Source organism: Cibotium barometz, chromosome 48 (genome assembly GCF_041138505.1).
Source record: "Cibotium barometz isolate CiBa-2024 chromosome 48, ASM4113850v1, whole genome shotgun sequence".
NCBI lineage: Eukaryota > Viridiplantae > Streptophyta > Polypodiopsida > Cyatheales > Cibotiaceae > Cibotium > Cibotium barometz.
In genome coordinates, this window is record NC_141093.1 from 40382654 (window position 1) to 40409785 (window position 27132).

The 27132-nt window shown below is 35.7% G+C and overlaps 1 protein-coding gene across 2 annotated transcripts; it reads right to left on the reverse strand.

The window, feature by feature from the left end:
* Nucleotides 1-493: 493 nt before the first annotated feature.
* LOC147611179 (uncharacterized) lies at nucleotides 494-2228 on the reverse strand. 2 transcript variants are annotated; one of them, XM_086785627.1, is made up of 5 exons: nucleotides 2137-2228; nucleotides 1837-1934; nucleotides 1506-1640; nucleotides 1111-1221; nucleotides 494-1012 (listed from the first exon to the last, which is right to left on the reverse strand). In XM_086785627.1, exons 1-5 carry the CDS (start codon nucleotides 2155-2157, stop codon nucleotides 589-591), a joined length of 789 nt encoding a protein of 262 aa, XP_086641753.1. In that variant the 5' UTR covers nucleotides 2158-2228; the 3' UTR covers nucleotides 494-588. The 2 variants fall into 2 exon arrangements, with proteins under 2 accessions (XP_086641753.1, XP_086641752.1); XM_086785626.1 differs by having other exon boundaries at nucleotides 1506-1679.
* Nucleotides 2229-27132: the final 24904 nt, after the last annotated feature.

Consider the following 27132-nt stretch of genomic DNA (forward strand, 5'->3'; position numbering starts at 1 on the left):
AATATATTCCACATAGTATCAATCCTTTATTTTAATCTTCCCAAAATTTTGTATCCATAGTATCTATGCTTTCTAGCATATTCTATGGAGATTGGTACTTTACTTTGCATATCGAATGCTATCATGCAAGAATGTATCTTTTTGCTTATCCATAGTAGTTTAAGGACTCTAAGAAGCCTTACCTTAAAGGATGGTTGGCTTTTGATCCCAAATGCCTTTGTATGAGCGAGATGTTTGTTTTTGTATGAGTGAAGTTTTGATATTAATAAACGACTCTCTTTGGTTGTTTATATTTGTCATTGATGACAAATACATTCATACAATTTTTTTGAATGACAAATATATTCATACAAACTTTTTAAATGTTTACTTTTTGAAATGCAAAGCGAATGTTAGATATTTGAAAATAACTTTAAAAAATGGTTGATAGCAAGTGATTTTTTTTTTAAATATAAATTTTTGAAAAAGAAGTTTTGAATTGAAAAACCTTAGCATAGTGAAAACCAAAGGTTTTTGTATTGGTTATTATAAAAAATGTTTTTAGAGAACACTTAACTAAGCCAGGAACAGAAGTGCACAACAACTGAGTCACACTCTATCATCCTTGTTGCTGCGGCCTGTTATGAATAAGAAAACGCTCCTAACAGCCTGCGAGACTCTGCAGGTGACGTTCTTAATGATCCCCTTTCCATCCTGCTTCATCTCCTCCCCGCCTGCAGCTCCACCACTCTTCACATTCCTGCCTTCATTACCAGCTGTACCATACAGAGGCCCAATGTCTATGGCCACATCTGCGGTCGTTTCTTGGTAAACGCCTAACGCTCTCTGGACATTGCAGTTCTTGGGGTCAGCAGCGTCGAAGTACACACCATTCTTGGCTTGATTCGCCTCTTTGTGTACAGTGGCCCATTCTTCAGGTGCTAGCATTTCAGCTTCACGCCAAGTGAGAGCAGCTGAGATAATTACAGCTTGTCCTTCGGTTTCACGCAACTCTTCATGCGGGTCCTCATTACTGCAGTTAGAAATTAGAGTCATATTAGATCTTGCAATACACCGAACTCTGCAGAGGATGATCAGCGCGCATCTCAAGGAAGCCCTAAGTATGCACACCTGACATTTGTTGCCTCTTTGCGGGGATTATCGCAATATTCTGCACATTCCTCAGATTCAGCTCTTTTGTTTTCATTGTCTTCAGGCACCTTCTTCTGCACTTCTCCAGCACTGCACACTTAAGGATGAGTTCTTTTTTTTTTCAGAAGTGTAAACAAATCAAGCTTAATCAACGCAAATTAGCAAAAGACTCCTCGCGCGGGTAACCTTCGTTTCTAAAAGGCGCCCCGTTAATCTTCGTTTCTCTCAAGAATTAAGAATGATAAATGCAAAGTTGATTCCCCTTCGATCTCCGTTTATTTTCCTGCCTGAAGCCTACTAGATGACAGTAGAAGATAAAGAAAGTAATTGATAAAAAGGAAACAATTAGTAACCCGAAGAAGTCTGCGTCATACCTGATATATTCTGCGATATCTAGTGTATTCAGGAAATCCGAAATCTGGCCACGGAAGTCTGATTTTCTGACATTAGTATACTCCGATGCAGTTTTTCCAGCGACTTTCTTGCAGTTTTGCGCTTCAGCTCCAGCACTGCACATACACAAATTAAATGCAGAACTCCAGCTCGCGCTGCACATACAGCATGCATAAATCAAGGCAGACCAACATGCATACATTAATTAGCTTAACCAACGCAGGATTATACTGCCTAAAAACTTAATTAGCAAGGCAAGCGTAAAGATCCAAGAAACCGATTGTTCGGGACCGGGAAAAAGAAACTGCTAACCTGCCATCTGCCTCTTGGACACCGTCAAAATACTTCTGATCAGCATTCGTAGCTTTAATTTTCTTTACTTGAAGCTCGATCTTCTCCTCCTCCAAAGGCTGCAAAGGAAAGGCAAGTTTGTTATCAGGAGAAGAAATTACTTCGACATTTCTGTTTACTAATCACTCTCAGAATTTTAGCAGCTGGCCACTTCATTCCAGGAATGCATACAAATCCGATGAAATCAATCGAAATAAAAATTGAACTGGACAGGGCACTAATTAGGCATAACTAGAGCCTGCAAGCGAAGGTTTAACTCACCGTAGCTTTGAGGTCCTGCATAGCTGCTATAGCTATTCAGCAAGAAGCGAACAGCACGATGAGAAAAGCTGGGATTCTTAGTTGTTGTCTTTATATAGCCGTGTACCGAAGGCTAATTAACCGGCCCACACGTATATTTCATTCACTGTCGACTCGATTGTAATGAGTGGTAGTGCATATGTAATAATAATAGTTATATGGGCGACGTATGTAATAATAATAGTTATATGGGGCGAGGTTTGAAATTTGAACGGTTGCCTAAACTATCTTCGTTTTTTTAAAAGTTTGGCTGAAATCACTGGTTTATATATAAAATACACAACTCATGGCTCGTTTATATGTACTAGTGTCATAACCAACTCTCCTTTATATGTACTAGTGAAGGGCAACATTATTCTTGCATGCAAAAAAAAAGGCCTGTCTTTCTCAAGGGTGAGTAGAGATAAAGCCTTATATTTTGAGCATCATGGTCCTCAACTTGCCAACCTATATAAAAACACACCATGCTTGTCACATATATATATATACTAGTATTGGACCCGCGCGTTGCTGCGGCCGACAGGTAGAGTTCTAGAAAAAATAAACTCAATTTCTCCAATTTAGGTCATGTTTTAAGTAAATACAATACATTATTTCAAGTGACTTTATATATACATATCTCAAAATAACATCCATGTCTCGTAGATTTATGGCGAAAACAAAAACATCATAGTAATGTAGCATACGAAGATGCAAAAAAGGACCAACATTACATATTCTCAAAATGCACCACAAAATACGTATTCTCAGTCAATAATGTCCGAATCAACAAATTGAATTCTTCTCTTGTGAGAAGGATCATTCAATTGTCTCCTCATCACAATACGCTCTCTATTGTAAAGCGGTGATCCATCCCGCACATGCTCTACTATCGATGAATGCAAAGGACCTGCACAAACGAAACAATGATAAATCAAATCTGCACATAACGACACATCGATAAATAAAATCTCAAAAAAATCTTATAATAGAAAAACATAATCAAAATTACCTCGTACAATAGAACATCGAGTGGATGGTACATGAGGAGCTCTAGTATAAAACGCATAACGAATACCAATGGCCATGATGGATGTAAGAAACAACCACTCATCGGGTACTGAATACCCCTCAAATGATGCAAAGCATCTGTCCATCTCTCTCCAAAACAAATAGACACCCCACTCCTCATCAGGAACACCAATCCCGTACATCTCAGCCTTCGTCGACAACTCTTACCATAAACGTATCAATGTCATGTAATATCCTAAAATCAAAGCATAACAAATAGGTTATACAATTATTTATATATAGGTTCAAAAAATATTCATACAATGCCTAACAATTACACTTATACTTACCCATCCCTATAAGCATCAATCATAATCCCTGCTACGTGACCTGCAGTAATAGGAGTTGACCATAGCGGTGGCTCTGTATACAGATAGACATTAGTATAGAATGTCATGTTCCATACTTTGTAATCAAGAAAAGTTAAGCAAATATAGAGAAAAACTCACGTACTATCCTCGACAAAGGCATGTCCAATGTAAAGGTAATCTTAGACATGTCTGTCAAAACATAAACAACAAAAATAGGTACTTTTACCATGGACAAATATGTATAAAAAAAGAAATCACAACAAAATTAATCAAATTGCAGAACTTAAATAAGAAACCTGACTTGTCACTGTGAAGTCATTAAGATCTCCTTATAAACAATATTGTTTGTTGTAGGTGTATAACTTTGAAGATCGTCAAATGAACACTCCACATTAGCGTTATCCTCAAGTAACACCTTAACAGCATGAGGAGACCGTGCTCGTGACAACGCGACATACAGTTATCCATGAGTAAACACTGGAGTCACCAAATACAACCCCAAGACATTTAGGGTTTGGCCTTGTGATTTGTTTATTGACATGCCAAATGCCAGCCGCACGGGAAACTGTCTCCTCCTCATAGTGAATGGTAGTTGGGCCTTGCTGCATATAAAGGTAATCCGTGGAAGAAATACTCTTTCACCAACTTTAGTACCAGTGATCATTTCAGTCTCCAAGACTTTAGAGTGAAAGGCCTTACATATCATCCGCGTACCATTACAGAGTCCACGTCTTGGATCCAAGTTACGAAACAAAATAACAGGAGCTTCTAACTTTAAAACCAAGCAGTGAGGTGGATATCCGCCCTGAAGGTCGATTGTGTTCAAAAATTCTGTGGAATACAGGAATGAATTTTCATCATTTTCAAGAATTGAATCTGCACTGAAATATTGCTTAGGCTCACCAGGCATTGCATCCAAAGCTGTCTTATTCACAATATCCACTTGACTGTTTATCGGAGCAAGAATAGCACGCTCACTAAAGTATGAAGCATATGTCGTAGTGATAGCCAATTCAGAGTATACCCAATGTACCAAGTCTTTAAGACTCGATCTTTGCAATACCATATTACTTGGTAGTGTCACCATCGTATTATCATTGCTACAATCCACTCCATTCCCAATATTCATGACTCACTGTTTAAACTCATTGCATCCATTAGTATTGCTTGATTGAATACGCATATTTCCAGCTAACTTTAGAACTTTGATAGAGTTCCATAGAAAGGAACGACACAATGCTGCATTAACAATATCCTCACGTCTTCCCTTCATAATAACAGGCAAGATTTGTCTAAAATCTCCTCCCATTAATACAACCTTTCCACCACATGGCTTATCTGAGAATAATATATCTTGTAAGCTCCTATCCAATGCTTCAAAAGCATAACGATGAATCATTGGAGCCTCATCCCAAATAATGAGCTTACAAACTCTCAAAACCTCAGCAAGTTGTCCATGTACAGGGATTTTGCAAGTTGAAGAATTGTTTAGCTCCAGAGGTATCTTGAATCTAGAATGTGCAGTACGTCCATTCGCCAAGAGTAGAGAAGCAATACCTGACGATGCAGTGGCCAAAGCAACATACCCTTGTCCACGTACTTGCGCAAGCAAGCAATTATACAAATAGGTCTTGCCCGATCCCCCCGGACCATCCAGGAAAAAAATGTCACCTGCATCTATCGCAATTGCATGCATTACAGCATCGAAAGCAACACGCTGGCTATCTGTTAAAGTTGACTCCATAGCACTTGACAGGTTATACTGTTCCACAGTATCAAAAGATCTCTCTTCCAAAAGCAATGTATTTTCACCCAACTTCCAAATCAGTTCTGTTTAGTGCAGGCATTCCTTCAAAATCTGCCAATGTCCATCTCTGAGCACGAAGAATTTCTTCCAAATGTAGTAGTGCATGAGTTTCAGCTAATTGTTCAATACCAATAAACTGACCCCTGCTTCTCGATAACTGGTATAGAAAATCTTCTATCATTTCTTCTCGAAATCTCTTCCACAATATTCCTGGACAGGAAGGCTCACAAAATAGCAATATAGTACCAAAAAGACATCTCAATTGCAAGGCATTTTGCATAGATGATGCTTCCTCCATACATGCAACCCATTCAGAATCATCTTCCAGTATCCCTCTGGCAATGCAAGCTGCCTTGAAAGAAGGATAGATGTGACCATTGAGCGAACGCAAATCTTCAAATGACTTAGATCCTTTACATATTGTAAGAAGTAGGCGAACATAGTATGCCTCACCTGCCAAAGGAGCTACAAAGTACATGCGCCCTATAGTGTTTCCAATCTTTCTTTTGGTCCATTTCTTCAACCTGGAGTTCCAAACCCATTGTTGAGGGAAATCACTATACAATGTATTGTTTGCTTCAGGATGTTGTTGATTACAGGTAAACCATTCAGTCATAGTAGTCTTGCCTACATTTTCCCTCTGAAAAAACGTCTGTAATATTATCATCATCTCTGAAGATAACATTATGACCCCCATCTAAGTGTACCTGCAACCATTGCACATCAGGCTTCTCATTGTGTAAATCATACTCAAAGAGTCTCCAACATGCCTCTGATGCAGAGACGTAACGTGCATCCAAATACCTCTGAATCTCATCGACTACGCAAGCAGCATTAACATCCCCACCTTGTACAGTGCTAAATCTTATTGTTGTTCTGTCATGCCCCTTGTATATGTACTTGTAAAGATATTTCACTGCTGCTATTGTTGAGTATATTTCCACATTTACATGAGCATTATATGTGATTGAAAGATAAGGGTTATATGGCACAACCCATCTATTATCAACATTACACTTTTTCAATGCCACAGTTCTTCCATCATTTTGACGCATATACACGGGGTAACCACTCTCATCCACAGTAGTCTCTTGTGCAAAAGCTCGTGGATAGTTCCTTGTGCATTTCCCTTTATCCATACAAATTGCACTTGGATTGAATGGCCCACAGGGCCCATGGATATTGCAATGCAACACGACATCATGCAGAGCAGGAAACATTTGCTTGTTAGGCAATTCGGCACATACTAATCTATCATAGTCTTGGAGAGTCTTAGGTTTATGGGCACTATCCAAGATCAATAACGTGTGTGAATGAGGCAATCCTCTTTTTTGGAACTCAATGACACTCACATATCCAATCACCTTACCAAAGAGCTCCTTCTTCACGATATTTTTCATCATATCTGAATGTTTTTGGTGAAATACTCTAGTAGTCAAATCAGGCCGGTCACATGCACTTTGCCCCGGGAGTAAAGCATCTAATACCTCTGGCCACTTTGGGTTACAGGTGAAAGTAATGAATAAATCGGGCTTGCCCTTTGAACGAACAATTGCCATGGCATCCTGATAAAGTTGATACATTTGTCGTGGCCCACCAGTAAAACTGGAAGGTAACACTATTCTACTTCCCACTGTCCTTCCTGCAATACCACTTCCACTTCCTTCCACATGAAGCATGTCTGCTAAACCACTATAAACCTCTGAACGCAAACTTTTTTGATTATGGCGTAGCCAAGATAATCGTGACTCTTCAACACTGCAATAGGCATCAAGCATAAACTGTTGCAACAACCTTCCACCACGTAGCAAGCATGCATTTGTATCTGGGCGAATTTGCAATCGATAAGCATAGTATTGTCATTGAGTCACACAATGACCATTTCTCAATGCACTCACTTGTGCATCAGCATAAGGGATTCTCAAGTGCCATCCATCCTCCCCTCTTGGAAATAACATGACGTACAAAAGAGGCATATAGCACCTATGCAAATTAGAGATGTGTTTACATGTGCCTTCTCGAGTATGCAATAAAATATCACGACGACCAACATTATGATCATCACCTTGACCAATCATGATACCAGCAATCTCGGAAGCTGTTGGCATTGAGTACTGCCTAGATGTGGATTTCATCTCACATATAGTCATTTTCAAATCCAAACTTGGATTGTCACTCAACATTCTTCCCACATACTTAAAAGCTTGTGCAAATGGATTAGAAGTGTGCATCATCGATTGAAGTGCTTCTAGGGTTGTGGATTCCAATCCATTCATGACACCTAATCAATTTTGTAATTCGTGCTCAGTATCAAACACATACAACTGTGCAAACTGTGGCTTAGGATTGTACATATTATTGGGGACCAAGGACCCAATCCGATGATAAACAGTCCCATGCACCTTGAAAGTATAGACACTACTATTGTGAAAGAGAGAGTCATCTATTTGTGCACCCAATGATGAAAAAGCCAACACACTATTATAAGCCCTGATGTTTTCTCGAAATTTTTTACTTGTAGTGTCACTACCAATCAAAAGAGATCTTAATGGCTCAGGTGGTTCAGCAAGTGAAGGAACATACACACGCCCATGTTTACAACAATATTTGCCAAGAACCTGTCCATAACTCATCTTCTTTTCACTTGCCCATAACTGTGCTCCACAAAACCGACCCTCATGTGTCATCCCTCCTAATGAGTGCACATTTTTCCTTAAAACTTACATATATAAAAATAACAGACAAAATCTATAATCCTAAAACATTACATATATACTTATAAAAAGATAATAACAATGTCACAAATATTACAAAAACATTATAAAATCAACATCCAATGTCTTCCAATGACCAAACCAAGCTTAGAAATCTCTCTCTCTCTCTCTCTCTCTCTCTCTCTCTCTCTCTTCCCTCCATGTACATATAACAGACAAAAAGCCATAAAAAGAGAATTTTCTATAAAAAACCATTAAAAGAGACATTCTCTATAATCTCCATATAAATACTAAGAGATTATATCCACATATATAAATCAATCTGTCTCTCTCTCTCTCTCTCTCTCTCTCTCTCAATGATATCTGAGAGACAAAAAGAACCATCATTATCATTCGAGTACTTAGAGCCCAAAGTTACAAAAAGAAAATACTGTCATAAGCATTACAAAAGGATCATAACAAAAACTTCTTATCGGTGAACCAAATGAATAATTACATTCCACGTGTTTACAATCTATAACTCATTTTGGTAAGTAAACGACCATCATTATCATTAGAGTACTTAGAGCCCAAACTTACAAAAAAATAATAGTGTCATAAGTGTTACAAAAGGATCATAAGATCAACTCCTAATTGGTGAACCAATTGAGTAATTACATTCCACGTGTTTGCAATCTACGACTCATTTGGGTAAGCAAAGCCCCAAACCTATTCAATGTTACTTTAAGGCTTGATACTTCCATTCCAAGCCTATCAACATGGGCACTTAACTTGTCTTGTTGCTCTTTTATAGCATCAATTGTCTTTCGACAACCAATATCACATAGGTGTGCTCCGAAAGCACCACATGTATCCATTACGCGGAGGTGGGTAGCTTCGACAATATCCTTAATCTCGTGATTGTTACTTATAATGGCAGAAACTGATTCTCGAGTTGAACTGCTCTCCCCACTTCCATGATTTCTTATGCACTGACCAAGACCAGCAATCAAGCTCTCCACATTTAACACATGGGAGTTTGTGTCGTTGACCAAATGGAGTATATTCTCTGATGTTACATTTATTGTCTTCTTTCCATTTCGAGTCTTCTTACCATGGTTACATCGCACCCACTTAGTAGAGGTTTTTAGTTTCCTCTGGCATTGCTTAAAAGCATGCATTATTCGTTGAGTCTTCTTATTATCTTCTCTTACCTCAGATTGTTGAGGTCTTGAATACTCCGCACAATGGCTTCTATCCTGAACGTCCATGGAACACCTCACAATTTCCCCCTCGGTATCCATACTGTACATCATTAAGAAATATATTAATGAAATATTTTTTAAATTTTATTTAATCTAGAAGAAAGTATGGATTATGAAAATAATCGAAACGGTGAATCAGAAACTAAATGACACGTACGTAGAATAGATTAAGACCCAACTATGCTCAAGTGAATGAATGGTAAAAAGGTATCCACATGATGTATATGTATATGTATCTATATGTATATATATATATGTATATGTATATGCATATGCATATGCATATGCATATACATACATATATGGTTGTATATGTATTTGTATATGTATATATATATATGTATATGCATATACATACATATATATATGTATATGTATTTGTATATATATCTATATATGTCTGAAGGCGGTTCACCTAATTTTAGCTTTTAGGAAACTCATTTAAAAAGATGGATGAGAGTGCGGGCCCAAGGGATTCACCTACGAATATGTAAAATATCATGTGAGTTTGAAATCTTTAGGTAGTCCTCTATATATATATATATATTTATTTATTTATTTATTCTATATAAATATATCTTTTATTTAAAACAAAACAATCCAAATCTTTATCAAACATTAATCAAAAGTCATCAGTCTTTGACTTTTTAGGAACGTTTTGAATTGATGTTTATATTATGTTGAATCATTAATTATAAAACAATTCATTACAACATGCATGTTCCCCATGTAGAGGACACATTGTTTGAACAACATGCATGTTCCCCATGTAGAGCACACATACTGTGCCAACTTTTATAAAGGAATCTATTCTTGAAGGCGTGTATGTCAATAATTCGAGCATAAGAGGTATGAGGGGCAATGCAATACAGAAGGGATTTGGTCCCATGGGCTTCTCAGGTATCACAACAAAAACCAAGACAGTGATCGATCGTTTCCTTCTGCCATGGCGAAGGGGCTGCCGTTGGCCACACCGTTGACATCAAGCCGTTCATGTGAATAGCCTCCTCTCCCATCCATGAATGCATCGAGTTCAAGGTATAGATAAATATATATAATACATTTTGTTTGAAATCTTTAGGTAGTCCTCTATATATATATATATTTATTCTATATAAATAAATCTTTTATTTAAAACAAAACAATCCAAATCTTTATCAAACATTAATCAAAAGTCATCAGTCTTTGACATTTTAGGAACGTTTTGAATTGATGTTTATATTACGTTGAATCATTAATTATAAAACAATTCATTACAACATGCATGTTCCCCATGTAGAGGACACATTGTTTGAACAACATGCATGTTCCCCATGTTACTGTGCCAACTTTCATAAAGGAATCTGTTCTTGAAGGCGTGTATGTCAATAATTCGAGCATAAGAGGTATGAGGGGCAATGCAATGCAGAAGGGATTTGGTCCCATGGGCTTCTCGGGTATCACAACAAAAACCAAGACAGTGATCGATCGTTTCCTTCTGCCATGGCGAAGGGGCTGCCGTTGGCCACACCGTTGACATCAAGCCGTTCATGTGAATAGCCTCCTCTCCCATCCATGAATGCATCGAGTTCAAGGTATAGATAAATATATATAATACATTTTGTTTGAAATCTTTAGGTAGTCCTCTATATATATATATATATATATATATATATATATATATATATATATATATATATTCTATATAAATAAATATTTTATTTAAAACAAAACAATCCAATTCTTTATCAAACATTTATCAAAAGTCATCAGTCTTTGACTTTTTAGGAAGGTTTTGAATTGATGTTTATATTAGGTTGAATCATTAATTATAAAACAATTCATTACAACACTCATGTATACAATTGCATCGAGTTCAAGGTAGCAGCGCAGTACCAGTTCTGGTTTGCACTTGGAGGAGGCAAAGGCGGTCGAGGAGCTCGAGGAGGCGAAGGCACGACCACGTGGAGCTCAAAGGTAGCAAACTGAGGTGCCTGGCATACATAGAATAACCAAAATTTTTAAAAATTTGAAGGCTAGCCAAAATGCAACCACTTTTTCTCAATCATTTTTTAATTAAAAAACCCAAATTATTCTACACACACACACTCTCTCTCTCTCTATATATATATATATATGTGTGTGTGTGTGTGTGTGTGTGTGTATAACAAAACACGTGGAGGGAGGGCCAGTCTCCCTTAAGCTTCTAAATGAAAATTTATGCTTAAGAAAATATATAATTTTAATATTTAAATATCCATTTTTAAGTTTTACATTCTTACTCTACAAAGAGGAAAAATATTTAATAGACTATTCACTTCAAAAATGTAATCTAGAATATTAAAAATATTTAATAGACTATTCACTTATAAATGAAAAATTATGCTTAAGAAAATATATAATTTTAATATTTAAATATCCATTTTTAAGTTTTACATTCTTACTCTACAAAGGCGGTCGAGGAGCTCGAGGAGGCGAAGGCACGACCACGTGGAGATCAAAGCTAGCAAACTGAGGTGCCTGGCATACATAGAATAACCAAAATTTTTAAAAATTTGAAGGCTAGCAAAAATGCAACCACTTTTTCTCAATCATTTTTTAATTAAAAAACCCAAATTATTCTACACTTTCTCCCTCTCTCTCTCTCTATATATATATATGTGTGTGTGTGTGTGTGTGTGTGTGTGTATGTGTGTGTGTATAACAAAACACGTGGAGGGAGGGCCAGTCCCCCTTAAGCTTCTAAATGAAAATTTATGCTCAAGAAAATATATAATTTTAATATTTAAATATTCATTTTCAAGTTTTACATTCTTACTCTACAAAGAGGAAAAATATTTAATAGACTATTCACTTCAAAAATGTAATCTAGAATATTAAAAATATGTAATAGACTATTCACTTATAAATGAAAAATTATGCTTAAGAAAATATATAATTTTAATATTTAAATATCCATTTGTAAGTTTTACATTCTTACTCTACAAAGAGGAAAAGTTCAGTAAAGTTCCACAACAACAAAAATATCAAATCTGGCTGGCTTATATATTAGTAACATTCTATCGCACAATAAGTTTCTTCAAATTATTCGATTAAATTTTTACTGAAAACATACGATTCTTTCGAATAAAATGTATAATTCAAATCTCTCTCTCTCTCTCTCTCTCTCTCTCTCTCTATATATATATATATATATATATATATATATATATAAGTTTCTAAATGTCCACCACCATGCATTGACGTAGAGGCGGCAGAGAGAGAGAGAGAGAGAGAGAGAGAGAGAGAGAGTAAAATGATTTTGGATTTTCAAAATAAAAAGTGATTTATTTTGTTGTATATATATATATAATATATATATACAAACGGCTCCTTCTCTCTCTCTCTCTCTCTCTCCCTCTCTGTCTCTCTTTCTCGTTGCCTAGTTGTTGCTGAAGGTTGCAAATTTTTGACGTAATTGTCCTTTTACCCATGCAGATTGCAGCTCAACATAGTTGTGCTTGGTAGATCTTGGTGTCCCTTTGCTCCTCCGGTTCCATCCCCTGTTTCAGTGGTGCAACATAGGAGTCAACTGTCAAAAGCGTTCTCCATGGCCATGCGAGGAGGAGGGGGAGGTCCAAACCGACAGGGTGGAAGAGGCAGAGGCGGTGGCGGGAGAGGAGGCGGCCGAGGTGGTGAAGGAGGGAGAGGAGGTGGCCAACAGAGATGGTGGGATCCACAATGCCGAGCAGAAAAGCTGAAACAAATTCGTGCAGATGTAGGCCATCTTGTTTTTTTATTAGTCCCTCTCATCTTTGTATTTTTGCCTTCCCTCATATGAATGGCTATACTTGTCGATGGCCTTACACAGAACTGCATGTGACCTCTCCATCCTCACTAACACCACCCACGTTTCTCTGTATCGCAGTCCCGACATGAAAGACATCTTGCAGTAAAAGCAGACAATGGACACGGAGTAAAAGCAGACAATGCACGTGGAGGGAACCTTAGAAACGTACCTGCACCGTGTGGAGGTCGAGGCGTGGAACAGCAGGCGACTGGAATTGATTGGACCCGGCTATTTTCAAATGCAAGCGTGACATGACTGGGTATTTTCAAATGCAAGCGTGAACGTCACGCTTGCAAGGAGGAGGGAGTATTTTGAAATAGGCCCCCCTCCTTTGCCCACGTGGAGGGAGGGCCACTCTCCCTTAATCCTGTATAGATATCTAAGTAGAAGCTCGTAAAGCATATTATACATTTTTTTGAAGAAAGCATCAAACTTGGCATAAATATAAATCAAGGATTTCAACCTAATATAGTGTTCACAATCTCAACACACCTGAACAAAGCATTAAAACAATCTTCGAGCAACTGGATTATCTCTCCTTGGAAAGTCTGAACTCCTCGCCTCCATCTCGTAAGATTTATTTAAGATAAAAACATTAGATTTTGTAAGGTATAATTTTGAAAGGAAAAAAGATAAAACATTATAAAACTCATTTGTGGATCAATATTTGAGATGAATGGCGTTTGAACAGGCTTGTAGACAACAAATCGGAATAATCGGTAATGTCCAGTACCTACGCTTCGAAAATCTAACTTATTAGGCTTTTCATAATCTACAAACATTATATGTACATGTAGCTGATCCGCAATCTTAGATTGTAAATTTCAAGAAGCCTAAATCTCTCATTGTAACGGTCTTGAACATACAAACCTAGCAATAATCTAGGTTTCAAAAATATAGATATTCCTTGTTGCAAAAAGAATTTATAAAAAATAATATCAAATTTTTAAAGAAAACGTAAAATCCATATAAAAAGCAAGTTTCTGTATATACCGTGAAACACCGGTGCTCTCTAATAGTTCAATAATTAGAGATGATGTTGCTTGTCCTTCTCAAAATGAAGGGCCTACAATTGAGCCATGAATATTAAATAGATTATGAAAAACAATGATCCCTATATCACAGCAATCGTTTGGATAAATACCTTCAATATCTTGTTCATCACCATGAATAAATGAAAATGATCTCCTTGCCACATCCATTCTAAGCAATATAGCCATGATATCACCAAAATGTGTAGCTTCAATATGAGATAAATAGAAGGATTTTACATCCATCTCCTATTTAACGTCATGTCTTCGTATCTTTATATAATTATTGTCATTGTAAAAGAAACATCAATAAACTTCAAAAGAATGCACACTTACTGAAAGACAACATAGATTGCACATGTCACATGTAAGATCCGTGTCCCCACCACCACGCAACGAATTAAGGGGTGCTAGTAGTGGAAGTAGCACTTCTTGCACGGAGCAGGGTCCCACACTCGGGGCCTCACCCACGGATATCCGGACAAGAGACTAATCCATCGGTTCTTCCAGAACCGAACCCGAAAAAACTCCCCTTGCTCGGAAAGCACGGGCGATTCCTCCAGGATAACTTTTCTCTAACGTAGTCAAAGACCTTAACTAACTGAACTGATCTGACCGAACCCGTAACTTCCATAGTCAGATCAGGGAAAAGATTGCACTTGGATCATAGAGACTAATGCTTTTTTTCTCATTGAGAGGCACAGCCGTTGATTCTTTTCCATAGAATAATTTTTGTCCAGGATTTACGTCATCTATCGTACCATAATAGAATTGAGTCTCAATTTAGGGATCCATTAGTCCAGCCTAACCCCATCCAGTCTTGTGGGTTAGCCAACCACCCAATCTCTGTAGTGATGGGATCCAATTAAGAATTTGGTTAGGTTTTGCCCCAGGTAGTACCAGGGAAAAGAGTTCTCAGGCCGCCGGTATTCATGCAAACTTAAAATTAGTCACACCACTTACACACCCTATATGAAATTGCCTTTTTCACAGAATCAGTTGTCTTTAAAACAATCATTTAATGAAATTATAGAGTCACTGATCATAATCCTCAAAATCTCCGATTGAATCCTTAATTCCAATCATTCCTTTATCGGTGTACCTATGGCATCATTGGCAACCAGAACACTCACCACCTGTCCACTCATCAGGGGGCCTTTTCGATAGTTCCTAGCTCATAGTAACCGGCAATATATTCACATAACAAAATGGAATCTCCGTTGAAGATCAGCAAGATCAACCAACGGATCCATATATAAAAGAGCCATGGACTCATCTGTTGAGGACCAGCAAGGTCAATCAACCGGATCCATGCCCGAATTCAGAAAACAACTCTTACCCCTTGTTCCAATATCTTCCTCGACACACGCATGGGTATCGTCGGCGACCCAAAGCCCGAGCACTGTATGGTCAGCACCCTCTAGGATCCTTCGCAGGCGCAGCAGGTGACCAAGCGCTTCACTCATAGGCCGCTTCCTTGGTCCCTCATCCACCGTACTGGAAGCTCACCATTTTAATCAAATCGATGCTGGTCAAGACCTCGGCTGACCTTGCTATGCGAGACATCCTCCATTGACTCTCCGTCAGCAGATGTTGCAACTTTAACAAACTAGGTCTCCACCACGACCTCATTCACCACGAGACGGTCAGAATGTTTCCCTAGCATTCTTGACATAAAACAATCATTTAAAAACAGGTCATAAATACAGTTTCTATAACGAACTCTCGTCTTTCCACATTGTTCCACATCAATTCTCATTTATTTCATATGTATTCCCATTCTCATCACATCATTTCCCATTTCATCACATCTTTTCTCCTTTATCTGCATCAGATCTCATCCATTCGGATCTACCCATATCCACATCACATTCATTCACATCTCATCCATTTAGACCACATCACATTCACTCACATCATATCTCATTCATTTTACCTCACATCTCATTCATTCACATCTATCCTGATTCACATCCCATCACATCACATTCATTCATACCCATCACATTCACATCCACATATATTTATGACACATCATATCTCTTTCCATCACATCACATTCTTTCACATACATATCTATATCCATTCTTTCACATACTCATTCACATCAATTCTTTCACATATACATTCACATCCATTATCATCACATACATTCACTTACATCCCATATCATTCATTTACATTCTGATTCACATGACATCACATCTCATCCATTCATTCACATTTATCTAATTCACATCACATTTATTTACCTCTCATTCTCATCACCTCTATTCACATCGCATCCATCCATCCATTCATTCCCATCTATCTGATTCACATCACATCCATCCATCCATTCATTCCCATCTATCTGATCCACATCACATCTCATCACATCTATTCACCTCACATTGTCATCACCTCTATTCTCATCGCATCCATCCATCCATTCATTCCCATCTATCTGCTGATTCGCATCACATCTCATCACATCTATTTACCTCTCATTCTCATCACCTCTATTCACATCACATCCATCCATCCATTCATTCCCATCTATCTGATCCACATCACATCTCATCACATCTATTCACCTCACATTCTTATCACCTCTATTCTCATCGCATCCATCCATCCATTCATTCCCATCTATCTGATTTGCATCGCATCTCATCGCATCTATTTATCTCTCATTCTCATCGCCTCTATTCACATCACATCCATCCATCCATTCATTCCCATCTCTGATTCGCATCACATCTATTTACCTCTCATTCTCATCGCCTCTATTCACATCCATCCATCCATTCATTCCCATCTATCTGATTTGCATCACATCTCATCAGATCTATTTACCTCTCATTCTCATCGCCTCTATTCACATCACATCACATCCATCCATCCATCCATTCCCATCTATCTGATTTGCATCACATCTCATTAGATCTATTCACCTCACATTCTCATCACCTCTATTCTTATCGCATCCATCCATCCATTGATTCCCATCTATCTCATTCGCATCACATCTCATCACATCTATTTACCTCTCATTCTCATCACCTCTATTCACATCCATCCATCCATTCATTCCCATCTATCTGATTCGCATCACATCTATTCACCTCACATTCTCATCACCTCTATTCACATCACATCCATCCATCCATTCATTCCCATCTATATGATTCACATCTTATCTCATCACATCTATTCACCTCATATTCTCATCACTTCTATTCACATCACATCCATCCATTCAATCATCTATCTGATTCACATCTTATCTCATCACATCTATTCACCTCACATCTCATCACCTCTATTCATAGAATTTAAACAGAACTTAAGAGAATTCTAATTTTTGATATAAAGTTTCTTTACGCATCTATTTATGCATAATTCAAATTTAAGAAAAATAATACTTTTAAAATAAAATTAAATCCTTTAGGCATCTTTCTATGCATAAATTCAATTTTAATGAGAATAACACTTTTGAAATAAAAATAAATCTTTTATGCATCTTTCTATGCATAAATCAATTTTAATGAGAATAAAACTTTTGAGATAAAAATAAATATTTTATGCATCTTTCTATGCATAAATCAATTTAAATGAGAATAACACTTTTGGGATAAAAATAAATATTTTATGCATCTTTCTATGCATAAATCTATTTTAATGAGAATAACACTTTTGGGATAAAAATAAATCTTTTATGCATCTTTCTATGTATAAATCTATTTTAATGAGAATAACACTTTTGGGATAAAAATAAATCTTTTATGCATCTTTCTATGCATAAATCAATTTTAATGAGAATAACTCTTTTGGGATAAAAATAAATCTTTTAGGCATCTTTCTATGCATAAATCAATTTTAATGAGAATAATTCTTTTGAAATAAAAATAAATCTTTTATGCATCTTTCAATTTCAATAATAAATATCAATGATATCCATGTATATTCATAGTGAATATGTACATGGAGTAAATAAAAATATTTCTTTTAGAATGCACAAACGGTGGGGATTACTCTTTTAGAATAACATAAAGATAAACTTTATTTTCATAAAATTTAAGAAAATTTTACCATAACCTCTTTGTATGGCTAACCATTTCTCAATTTTTACATTCTAATATCACTTTAAATTAATCCCAATTGAAGTACAACACTCTAATCTACTCAATTTTCACTTTCAAGTGAGTAAACAATAATAAAGTTTAAATCAATTTATTTGTTACTCATTTAGGATAAAGAAAGGCTGAATTCTTAATAAAGAGAAGGGGGAAGCCTTTTCATCAAGGCATAACATCCATATTCACCTTAAGAAAGCAAGAATCAGAAAACCATAGATTAGAATTTAAAAAAAAAGTAGAATTTTTAACTTACAAGGAGTTTTGTGAGCTTTCCTTTGGCTTGAGGGATTGAGGGTTCTACTCTTGGTTGGGTCAAGAGTGGCCACCAATTCTTTGTAGAGGATTTAGTAAAAAACAATTGAATTATCAAGTGAATTCAATGTTCTTGGCTCTAGGGAGAGGAGTAAAGTAACAGTGCATAAACACTATTAATCTTTTACAAAGGGGGAGGCTTCTACTTATAAGAAAAAATGAGCCTCTAACCAAGCAAACTGATTCAAGAATTTTTCAGATCAGTTTGGTCAATTTTTGACCATTTTTGGATCAGTTTAGCTCACTTTTTGGATCTAGTGAAAACAGGAGAGAGGAGAGATGAAAATTTCTCATTATTTGTGAGTTTAAAACTCATCCACACATGTGAAATAGGCACCTCCTTCATGAGGGGAGATCCCCACACTGAGGTGTCAAAAATGCATCATTTCCTCTAAATATCTCTTCTTTTTAACTAATAAACCTTGTCCTTAGTCAACTCTTCATCTTATGTGAGCATTTACTCATTTTTGGGGAGATTTTCTTTTATTCTTTAATTTATCTCCTCCCTACATTGTTGGATATATCACCCAAATCCATTCAAAGGTTGAAAGGGGCTATATAACCTTGATTACATTACTCAAGACACATCCTCAAATGGGCGCCTACTTCAAATATAGCCTAGAGGGCATCTTGCTCATTTATGGCATACCCACATGGGGGAGATGGCATCTTATGCTTGTAAGACATCATAGGTGATGTCATGAGGTCATGTACTACTTGCCTATATAAGAGGCTCTTGCTAATGAAGATAACAACTCGTGTGTTTCCATGTTTATGCCTAAACCATGTCTCATTAGTATCTCCTAATCCACTCATAATCTTGTTTCTAATCATGACCTAACCATGACCATAGCCATGTTTGATCCTCCTTAGATTTGCTAATCCACTCTCAACTCCAAGAATTGGTATCAGAGCAAGGTTTTACATCATCCAAATCTCACTTATTAGGGATTAATTAGCACTTCATTAGCTTAATCATATCTTATCCTCTCCTATTATCTAGGCTGAAAGATAGGCAGTCCATGGAGCATCAAGATCTCATCGCCCACTTCAAGATTCACCACAAGCTCTCAGCCAGGCATTCTCAACTCAACCACGAAGCTGCTGACGGGCGGAATTAGCCAGAGAGCGCCTGGAGCCAACGGCATTGTAGCAAAAACCGGCGCCTTTTTATTTGGGGGAAAACGCTGCTCCATCGCCATCGCTTCACCAATCTCTAATTCCTCAGAGCCTCAAGGGTTTTCATAGACTGCGAACACGCTGATCTGGTCAGATTTGCAAATGGCTGCGTGGTTTGGTGGCTGTAGGACTGACAAAGCTTCTGGAGCTTCATTTCTTAACAATAAATGAATGGGTGATTATTCCACTTAATCACCAATGTTTTGTGCTTAAAATAGTCTCAAATCATTGATATTTAAAGTACTTAAAGCATTAGATGCTTGGACCTAGGCCTCTACTTCCTTCAAGTACTCCAAGTGACCCAATTTTTGGAAGTTATTTTGAAAGCATTTATCACATTGGTCACCATATACTTGATGATATTACTATATTGTGATGATGATATTGTTTACATCATTCTTTGAATCACAATGGCTGAACCATTTGATGCTGAATAATCGAACATTCAACATTTGAAGCCTAAGAAGAAAAGCAGAAAGCCGAGGAGACGGGTAAGAAACAATGTCTACAACTCAAGAGCAAACAATGTTTCAGGAGGGCATGACTGGTCTGAATTTTTCATAAATAACCTTCATCTATTTGGTGAAGGTATCTAATCTTGTAAAAGCATTAGACACTGCCCTTGAGTGATACTCAAGTGGTAAGACCTTGCTTTATCATCATGTCTACATCCTCATTTCATGTTGATAAGTTTAATGGGGTAGGCTTTCATACCTGGCAAGTTAGAGTAAGATTTATTCTCATGAAGAAAGGTCTGTGGGGAGTTGCTAGTGGAAAGGAGAAAAAACCTACCACTAGAGATGGTGAGCAAGGATGGTTACCTAGGGATGAGAAAGCTTTTGCCATAATTTCATTAGGTCTAAGTGACAACTACATACATCATATCTCTAATGCAAACAACTCCGCTGAAGCATGGGAAATCCTAGAGAAATTATTTGGGGCAAAAGGGAAGCATTCCAAGATAGGGCTGAAAATCCAATTTTTTAAACTTGAAAAGAAAGCTTCTGAGTCTTTACCTTCTCATCTTAATTATATGAAAAGCCTAATGTCACAACTTGCAACAATAGGAGCACCAATAGATGAGGAAGATGCCATTGCAGTTTTATTGAAAAGCATGCCTTATGATGAATATGGACATTTAGTGTCAACTCTCATGAATCTTCCGGATCCCACTTTAGAAACCATTGAAGCTGCACTCCTTGAGGAGTACAAGAAGAAGCAAGAGAATATAGGGATAGTGGAAGGGGCATATTTCTCCAACAACAAGTCACACTTCAAGAAGAAGAACTTCATCGACACAAAAGGAAAGAAGAAGGCTTGTGGATTCTGCGGCAAGGACAATCATATTGAAGAAAATTGTTTCTTCAAACAAAAGGCACAAAAGGCATTTCTCGCAAGTCAAGACAAAGAAGAGCTTCAAGAAGAGGCCTCCAAAGAGGCCAATTTTATCGAAGAAGAATGGGCCTTTTGAGTAAAATCAAGGGATAGCCCATACCATGTTTAAAAACCTCTCCATCCTAAACATAACTATCTCATTGTAAGCTTTACTATGGTATTCTAGCATCATCCATCATTGCTAGCATTGTAAACCTAACTGGAATAAGACCTACGGGCACCAGCATGGTCATCATAACTAGTTTTTGTATGTTGTAACTAGAGCCTAGAATTGCCATCATAAAGGTAGCATTGTCATGGATTTGGTTGAAGGAGGGTTTGTTGGATATATCACCCAAATCCATTCAAAGGTTGAAAGGGGCTATATAACCTTGATTACATTACTCAAGACACATCCTCAAATGGGCGCCTACTTCAAATATAGCCTAGAGGGCATCTTGCTCATTTATGGCATACCCACATGGGGGAGATGGCATCTTATGCTTGTAAGACATCATAGGTGATGTCATGAGGTCATGTACTACTTGCCTATATAAGAGGCTCTTGCTAATGAAGATAACAACTCGTGTGTTTCCATGTTTATGCCTAAACCATGTCTCATTAGTATCTCCTAATCCACTCATAATCTTGTTTCTAATCATGACCTAACCATGACCATAGCCATGTTTGATCCTCCTTAGATTTGCTAATCCACTCTCAACTCCAAGATACATTAACTGGAGAATAATTCAAAAATTTTTGAAAATCTGGACCCTTAGGCTAAGGTCCATTATACCTATTTTTAATTAATTTCAATTGCACATTGAAAAGTTCTTTTTGAATTTCTGTTTCAGGAAAAACCAAGATTTTTATATCCAAAAATATCTCAATTTTGAATTACCTCCCTCTACATATTTTCTCTCTCTAGGCCAAAACAGGGTAAAACAAGATCTTTGTTTTATTTCAGAAAGGGGAATAATTATAAGATCAAAAGGGAAGGTTCTTACACCTGCATACCTCAAAAGCCAGAGGGAGGAATCTTACATCCTACCCCCACTTAAAAAATGCGAGATGTCCTCATCTCGCAAAATTAGAGGACACCTATTCACCTCATATTATCATCACCTCTATTCACATCACATCCATCCATTCATTCATTCCCATCTATCTGATTCACATCTTATCTCATCACATCAATTCACATCACATTCTCATCACTTCTATTCACATCACATCTATCCATCCAATCATCTATCTGATTCACATCTTATCTCATCACATCTATTCACCTCTATTCATAGAATTTAAGAGAATTCTAATTTTTGATATCTTTACGCATCTATTTATGCATATTTCTAACTTAAGGAAAATAACACTTTTGAAATAAAATTAAATCCTTTATGCATCTTTCTATGCATAAATTCAATTTTAATGAGAATAACACTTTTGAGATAAAAATAAATCTTTTATGCATCTTTTGATGCATAAATCAATTTTAATGAGAATAGCACTTTTGATATAAAAATAAATATTTTATGCATCTTTCTATGCATAAATCAATTTTAATGAGAATAACACTTTTGAAAAAAAAACTTTTATGCATCTTTCTATGCATAAATCAATTTTAATGACTAACACTTTTGGGATAAAAATAAATCTTTTATGCATCTTTCTATGCATAAATCAATTTTAATCAGAATAACACTTTTGAAATAAAAATAAATCTTTTATGCATCTTTCTATGCGCATAAATCAATTTTAATGAGAATAACTCTTTTGAAATAAAAATAAATATTTCATGCTTCTTTCTATGCATAAATCAATTTTAATGAGAATAACACTTTTGGGATAAAAATAAATCTTTTATGCATCTTTCTATGCATAAATAAGTTTTATTGAGAATAACAATTTTGAAAAAAAAATCTTTTATGCATCTTTCTATGCATAAATCAATTTTAATGAGAATAACTCTTTTGAAATAAAAATAAATCTTTTATGCATCTTTCTATGCATAAATCAATTTTAATGAGAATAACTCTTTTGAAATAAAAAAGAATCTTTTATACATCTTTCTATGCATAAATTAAATTTCAATAATTAATATCAATGATATCCATGCATATTCATAGTGAATATGTACATGGAGTAAATAAAAATATTTCTTTTAGAATGCACAAATGGTTTGGGGATTACTCTTTTAGAATAACAGAAAGATAAACTTTATTTTCATAAAATTTAAGAAAAATTTGCCATAACCTCCTTTGTATGGCTGACCATTTCTCAAATTTTACATTCTAATATCACTTGAAATTAATCCCAAGTTGAAGTACAACACTCTAATCTACTCAATTTTCACTTTCAAGTGAGTAAACAATAATAAAGTTTAAATCAATTTATTTGTTACTCATTTTAGGATAAAGAAAGGCTGAATTCGTAAAGTAGCAGTGCATAAACACTATTAGCCTTTTACAAAAGGGGAGGCTTTTATTTATAGGAAAAAATGAGCCTCTAACTAGGCAAACTGATTCTAGAATTTTCCAGATCAGTTTGGTCAATTTTTGACCATTTTTGGGTCAGTTTAGCTCACTTTTTAGATCTAGTGGAAACAGGAGAGAGGAGAGATGAAAATTTCTCATTATTTGTGAGTTTAAAACTCATCCACACATGTGAAATAGGCACCTCCTTCATGAGGGGAGATCCCCACACTGAGGTATCAAAGATGCATCATTTCCTCTAAATATCTCTTCTTTTTAACTAATAAACCTTGTCCTTAGTCAACTCTTCATCTTATGTGAGCATTTACTCATTTTTGGTGGATTTTCTTTTATTCTTTAATTTATCTCCTTACATTTGGATTAATCTGATTGGTCCATAGGAACATTAATTGGAGAATAATTCTTTTTTTTTTGAAAATTTGGACCCTTAGGCTAAGGTCCTTTATACCTATTTTTAATTAATTTCAATTGCACATTGTTTGAATTTCTGTTTCAGGGGAAACCAAGATTTTTATATCCAAAAATATCTCAATTTTGAATTACCTCCCTCTACATATTTTCTCTCTCTAGGCCAAAAACAGGGTAAAACAAGATCTTTCTCTTTTATTTCAGAGAGGGGAATAATTATAAGATCAGAAGGGGAGGTTCTTACACCTGCATACCTCAAAAGCCGGAGGGAGGAATCTTACATCCTACCCCACTTTAAAAATGCGAGATGTCCTCATCTCGCAAAATTAGAGGACAACTATTCACCTCACATTCTCATCATCTCTATTCACACCACATCCATCCATCCATTCATTCCCATCTATCTGATTCACATCTTATCTCATCACATCTATTCACCTCATATTCTCATCACTTCTATTCACATCATATCCATCCATCCAATCATCTATCTGATTCACATCTTATCTCATCACATCTATTCACCTCACATCCCATCACCTCTATTCATAGAAGTTAAACATAGAATTTAAGAGAATTCTAATTTCTGATATAAAGATTCTGTACGCATCTATTTATGCATAATTCTAATTTAAGAAAAATAACACTTTTGAAATATAATTAAATCCTTTCTGCATCTTTCTATGCATAAATTCAATTTTAATGAGAATAACACTTTTGAGATAAATATAAATCTTTTATGCATCTTTCTATGCATAAATCAATTTTAATGAGAATAACACTTTTGGGATAAAAATAAATGTTTTATGCATCTTTCTATGCATAAATCAATTTTAATGAGAATAACACTTTTAAAATAAAAATAAATCTTTTATGCATCTTTCTATGCATAAATAAATTTTAATGAGAATAACACTTTTGAAATAAAAATAAATCTTTATCCATGTTTTTATGCATAAATCAATTTTAATGAAAATAACTCTTTTGAAATAAAAATAAATCTTTTATGCATCTTTCTATGCATAAATCAATTTTAATGAGAATAACACTTTTGAAATAAAAATAAATCTTTTATGCATCTTTCTATGCATAAATCAATTTTAATGAGAATAACTCTTTTGAAATAGAAAATAAATCTTTTATGCATCTTTCTATGCATAAATCATTTTTAATGAGAATAACTCTTTTGAAATAAAAATAAATCTGTTATGCATCTTTTTATATGCATAAATTCAATTTCAATAATTAATATCAATGATATCCATGCATATTCATAGTGAATATGTACATGGAGTAAATAAAAATATTTCTTTTGGAATGCACAAACGGTGGGGATTACTCTTTTAGAATAACATAAAGATAAACTTTATTTTCCTAAATTTTAAGAAAATTTTGCCATAACCTCCTTTGTATAGCTGACCATTTCTCAATTTTTACATTCTAATATCACTTGAAATTAATCCCAAGTTGAAGTACAACACTCTAATCTACTCAATTTTCACTTTCAAGTCAGTAAACAATAATAAAGTTTAAATCGATTTATTTGTTACTCATTTTAGGATAAAGAAAGGCTGAATTCTTAATGAAGAGAAGGGGGAAGCCTTTTCATCAAGGCATAACATCCATATTCACCTTAAGAAAGCAAGAATCAGAAAACCATAGATTAGAATTTAAAAAAAGTAGATTTTTTAACTTACAAGAAGTTTTGTGAGCTTTCCTTTGGCTTAATGGATTAAGGGTTCTACTCTTGTTTGGGTCAAGAGTGGCCACCAATTCTTTGTAGAGGATTTAGTCAAAAATAATTGAATTATCAAGTGAATTCAATGTTCTTGGCGCTCTGGGGAGAGGAGTAGAGTAACAGTGCGTAAACACTATTAACCTTTTACAAAGGGAGAGTCTTCTATTTATAGGAAAAATGAGCCTCTAACCAAGCAAACTGATTCTAGAATTTTCCATATCAGTTTGGTCAATTTTTTGGGTCAGTTTAGCTCACTTTTTGGATCTAGTTGAAACAAGAGAGAGGAGAGATAAAAATATCTTATTATTTGTGAGTTTAAAACTCATCCACACATGTGAATTCCTTCATGAGGGGAGATCCTCACACTGAGGTGTCAAAAATGCATCATCTCCTCTAAATATCTCTTCTTTTTTAACTAATAAACCTTGTCCTTAGTCAACTCTTCATCTTATGTGAGCATTTACTCAATTTTGGGAGATTTTCTTTTATTTTTCAATTTATCTCCTCCCTACATTTAGATTAATCTTATTTGTCCATAGGAACCTTAATTGGAGCATAATTCAAAAATTTCTAAAAATCTGGACCCTTAGGCTAAGGTCCTTTATTTTAATTAATTCCAATTGCACATTGGAAAGTTCTTTTTGAATTTCTATTTTAGGGGAAACCATTTTAGACACTAGAAGGATTTTTATATCAAAAAATATCTTAATTTTGAATTACCTCCCTCTAGATATTTTCTCTCTCTAGGCCAAAACAGGATAAAACAAGATCTTTCTTTCATTTCACAGAGGGGAATAATTGTAAGATCAGAAGGGGAGGTTCTTGCACCTGCACACCTCAAAAGTCGGAGGGAGGAATCTTACATCATCTTTACAAACATTCTTATTTCAAATGCTTACTTCTTTGATACATAGATATGAATATAGTCTCTGGCGTTTGTAGGCTACTGTATCAATAGCTTGTTCTCTATCTTTTAGGCATAGATTACATTTACATTCTTCTGCATGCTATTTGCAATACCTCTTTGTAGATAGCATTGCTTGTGAAGACTTTGTTTGATCCTTCTATGCTGCTTTTCTGATCCACATTTTTTTTACACAGTACACTTTCATTGCAGCAGATGATCTAACACATGACATAGCAACATACAATTGTCCATGTGTGAATACTTATATAAATAATCACTCACTCTCTCACTCTCTCTCTCTCTCTCTCTCTCTCTCATACACACACATATACGGCCTACTACGATATACATTATAACTCCCAAAAATATTACACACACAAATTTAAAGCACACAATATCATATTTGAACAAAAAAGAAGAAATTTAAAGATTGCACTTACTAATAATATTAAACATCA